This window comes from Notothenia coriiceps, unplaced genomic scaffold, assembly GCF_000735185.1.
Source record: "Notothenia coriiceps isolate Sejong01 unplaced genomic scaffold, NC01 NC01_scaffold00030709, whole genome shotgun sequence".
Taxonomy (NCBI): domain Eukaryota; kingdom Metazoa; phylum Chordata; class Actinopteri; order Perciformes; family Nototheniidae; genus Notothenia; species Notothenia coriiceps.
This window is the reverse complement of record NW_011363410.1, coordinates 526-4874: the sequence shown is the minus strand read 5'-3', so window position 1 is coordinate 4874 and position 4349 is coordinate 526. Positions and strand designations below refer to the sequence as shown.

At 41.4% G+C, this 4349-nt stretch overlaps 1 protein-coding gene across 1 annotated transcript; it reads right to left on the bottom strand.

Moving 5' to 3' along the window:
* Window positions 1–209: 209 nt before the first annotated feature.
* Window positions 210–3159, bottom strand: LOC104959670 (importin-8-like; the record flags this gene model as incomplete). The annotated part of the gene is made up of 4 exons (XM_010787571.1): window positions 210–726; window positions 1773–1931; window positions 2175–2331; window positions 3078–3159. Coding segments are annotated over 4 exons (597 nt in total), but the record flags the coding sequence as incomplete, so codon positions are not given.
* Window positions 3160–4349: the final 1190 nt, after the last annotated feature.

Sequence of the window (4349 nt, the reverse complement as noted above, 5' to 3'; positions counted from 1 at the left end):
AGTACATTTTTTAAATGAAAATACTATTTATTTACTTTTACAAACAGTGAGCAGCTGGGCAGCTGTAGCATGTGTATTGCAGGTCATGTGTTGGACACAGACTGTATGGTTGGACTCACAGTGTCTCACAGGCAGGTTGCAGTGTAACTTTAGAGAAGACTGGGCCAATTGTACATTCTCAAACTGCACCACTTAGAACTAATTAAACAATGCAGCAATTATTTTTATTATATAATTTATTATCGATGTTTTGGTCAATACTCCCTGAGACATTTTTGCTCAGAAAAACTCAAGTGAAAAGTAACAAATAAAATAAAAATCTTGATCTAACTGCTTCTAGCATCTCATTCTTCCATACCTGCATTTGTCTTTCCACCAACAAAAAATTAAACTACAAATAAATATGTTCCTTTTAAACTTGTGATTAATCCGATTAAATATTTTTGATCTTTTGACAGCACTCATTTCTTCATAAAGATATTCCCAAGAACAGGTCTTAAGACATTACGCTTCTGAATCAAGTCAAGCTAAAAAAAAACACACATGAACACATGCACACGCACACACACCTGTACGAGAGCGTGAAAGGTCTTAAGGATCTGTTTCTGGATGAGGACAGAGAAGATGGTGGCGTCGGCCAGCAGCTGGCTGATGAGCTGCTGAATCCTCGGCAGAAAGATCTGCATTGCTGCCAACAATGGTTGCCTCTCATCCGCCTTCCTGTACCTGGAACATGTAGATATGCAAGTATGCACACAATCAATAATAGAATGGATCTCTTCTGCACATTTCATCTCCTGTTTATAACTTCTGCTCGTAACTTATTAAGATGTGCCTTCTCTTATCTGTTTTGTAGGGAGAGATTTTGAAGTTTTTTTTGCCATTGGGTGCTGCTGTTGTGCATATATGCCACTGTTGTGCAGCAACCCCACGGCTGTCTGAAGCCGGCTAGCATGGTGGTCATATTTACTGATTTTAATATGGTGCAACTGTCACGAAACCTATGTCCCCGGGGATTAATAAAGTATTTTCATTGATTGATTGTACAAAAAGTAATGTTTTAATAATTGTAATGGCAATAAAATGCCTGATCGTAATGAGACTTGTGTGTTGCCAATTAATGCTGCTTGATTTGGGAAAAAGGTAACAAATATTTTGACTGATATTGTGATAAATTACCTTCTTTCTTTTTTTTTTACACACAATCATGGAAAAATATATTGAAATGATGATGATGTACAAAATAAATGATTTTTTATTTCATACCTGCAAACTCACAAGATAAGCATTTTTGTAAATTGAGCATTCTGGTAAACTACAGACTTATTGAGCTCATTTCTTCTGTCTTTTTGCCTGCATAGACTTCTCAAAGTGCTTGTTGGTATTTGTTTCAGAGGAAAAATATTATTTGTTGTTCACAAGGGGCCTTTGCAAGTCAGAAGGAGGACTTCTCCATCATCATGAATCAGAATATGAAGTGCTAATGTAATAACCGAGCCTGTGTATAGAGTTCGCTGGTTATACTATAGCAGCAGCTGTTGTTTTTAACAGATCTAATGACTGGTCTTCCTAAAGGTATTCAAGAAGGATATTTGTATGTGGTGTTGAGGCTGGATTTTTATTAAAGAAATATTGGAAATAACAGAGTTCAGAGGCATTCTCCCAGCATGGGCGCCTCCTCCTTTAAACCTGTGATGTGAGGGCTAATGACTCCCCAGGAGGGTCCTTCTCAGCAGTGAGGTGATGCAGATGAAAATGAACAGCTTACTCACTCGTATGTTTTGACCAGCTGGTAGAGAGCCAGCAGGCTGCCGTACCAGCTGCCGCTGCTCTGAGACTGCAGGTACGCGCCGATCTTATCCACTATGGCTGTCCAGCGGCCTGGGAAGTCGTGTTTGATGACAACTCGCAGACACATGGTCAGCTGCGAACTGCGGACAGTGCATAAACATATGAAGTCAGTTATTGTATTAGTCAGGAGGAAAGTGTATTCTTTCAAAGCATACATTTCAGGTTCCCATTGTTATCTAAATATAAAACTAATCGCAATGTTTAAAAAGATTTTATAGATTAACAGGCCTATCCATTACAAACACTACAGAAGGGATGCAGACATGTGTGATGAATGACAAGTATGTGTGCTATATATGTGCGGCCATGTTTTGTCTATTTACCGTATTGACTCAGGACAGCGGATGATACCCTCCACTAGGTGGTCTCTGATTTGCTGCCGGTCGTTCTCGTGGATGTTGAAGGGAAAGACCACTTCCCCCAGAGAGGGCTCCCTGTCCTGCCAGTACTGACTCACCATGTTCTTCAGGTAGATGGCCGCTACACACAGAGTCAGACAGAGTCAGAACCCTAACCCTGTAAGGGGAGCTCACAGAGCAGCAGAATATGTTTTGTTTTTTCACACACACACACACACACCTACACACACACTAACACTAACACACCACACACACACCGACACACACACAACACACACACTAACACACACACACACACACACACACACACACACACACACACACACACACACACACACACACACACACACACACACACACACACACACACACACACACACACACACACACACACACACACACACACACACACTTTATTGATCCAAAAGGAAGATATTAATGTATAAAAGTGAGCATGTGCTATCTGTGCCACAGCCTGTTGCAGTGGCTCCTGCTAGATTTGTAATCATTTTAACTTTATGCTTTCTTATTTGATTTTACTATTTTTCTGTTAATAACTTCTATTAGTCACTTATTAAGTTGTGCTCTCTCTAAACTTTGTGGTGGGGAGAGTTTTGTTTGTTTTGATTTGCCGTTGATTTGATGTTTTTGTGCTGCCACACCGGTGATGTGCAAACTAAATGTGTACTTTTACTCCGATACATTTCCCCTAAACATGCACCAGCATGGAGCTAGAACCAAACTGACTTTCAGTGGAAAAGGGGTACATTTGGGGCAGTGTTTACACATTCTGACAGAATAACTGTTTAGCAGGGATATGCGAAGCAACCAAACAACAGTGTGAGGTTATGGACTGCTGAGCCTTACCTGCCTGGCGAACAGGAAAATCCACCTGCTCCGACACGATTATCTGAAGCAGGGTGGGGGCGAAGTTGATGATCTTGTATGACTGCAAAACAGAGAAGTAGCATGAAACAACCCATTTTTGGGTGGATGAATTTTCTTCTTTTCAATTCATTTAAATAAGTATCACCAGGTTTCAAATCTAAGATTGTAAAACATTGATGATTGGGAAATCCAATGTCAAAGAGATGGTTTACTGTTAAAGGTCCCCTATAATGCAAAATGCACTTTTTGATTGATTTTAAACATAAATGTGTCCCCGGTGTGTAAGGAGACTCACAAAGTGTCAGAAAATAAAACCCTCTCTCTTTTCCTCCGTACCCAAATCTCTAAAAATGGGGGAAAAATGGAGCTGATCCAGATTTGCGTCCGATATGACGTAATATAGGAAATGTGGGCAGGCTTTACACGAACGGCCCTATCAGAAACGTCCCTGTATCAGACACAATGCGTGACGTGTTTTGGAAGTAAAATGGTCTGTGTTCAGGGGCGGACTGGCCATTTGTAGAATCTGGAGAACCACAGAACGGCCGGTCGTCAAGGGCCGTTGACGGCCGGCCCTTTAAACAGAAAAAGTTGTTTAACGTCATCCTTTAAGTTGCGCTGACGGCCGACAGAGGGCAACAGCGGCCGCTAATGCAGTTGTGTGGTTCTTATCTGTCAAATAATCACACACGAAGAAGAAAAAAGACCGGCCACACGAAGAGAAGGGATTAGACGCCGCGGCAGACAGGGAGAATGAACAAACATGGATAAAAATCAAAGAAAACTAAAAGAAAAAGGTGGGGCCGAGAAGGCAAGAGAAAAAAAGGTGAAGTCACTCGCAGGTGAAGCATATAAATGTCGCAAATTGACAGACCTTTTTGGCAGCAGTGCTGCTACAAGCACTATCAGCAGCAGCTTAGAACAAGTGCAAGATGATGAAGAGAATGATGAGGGTGCGAGTTCAGATATACAGCCAGCCTCCTGCGTTCATGATGAGGGACAGAGTTGAGCAGGGCAAGAGCAAGAGGTGGTGAGAATTATCCCTTGAACTCAGTGGCATTTCCTCCTGGAGGCCTAGGGAAGCCATGCTTCCCCTGTTTTTTTGGATTGTAGTTATCATTTTAATAAATAAATAAAAACACTTCGTTTAGTTTCGGTAATTATTCTGCCGGCCCATCTCTCCCCCATTCTCATTGAGTATTTTACAAAGAGTGAAACAGCGCCCCTCTAGAAGTTATGGTGAAACAGTAG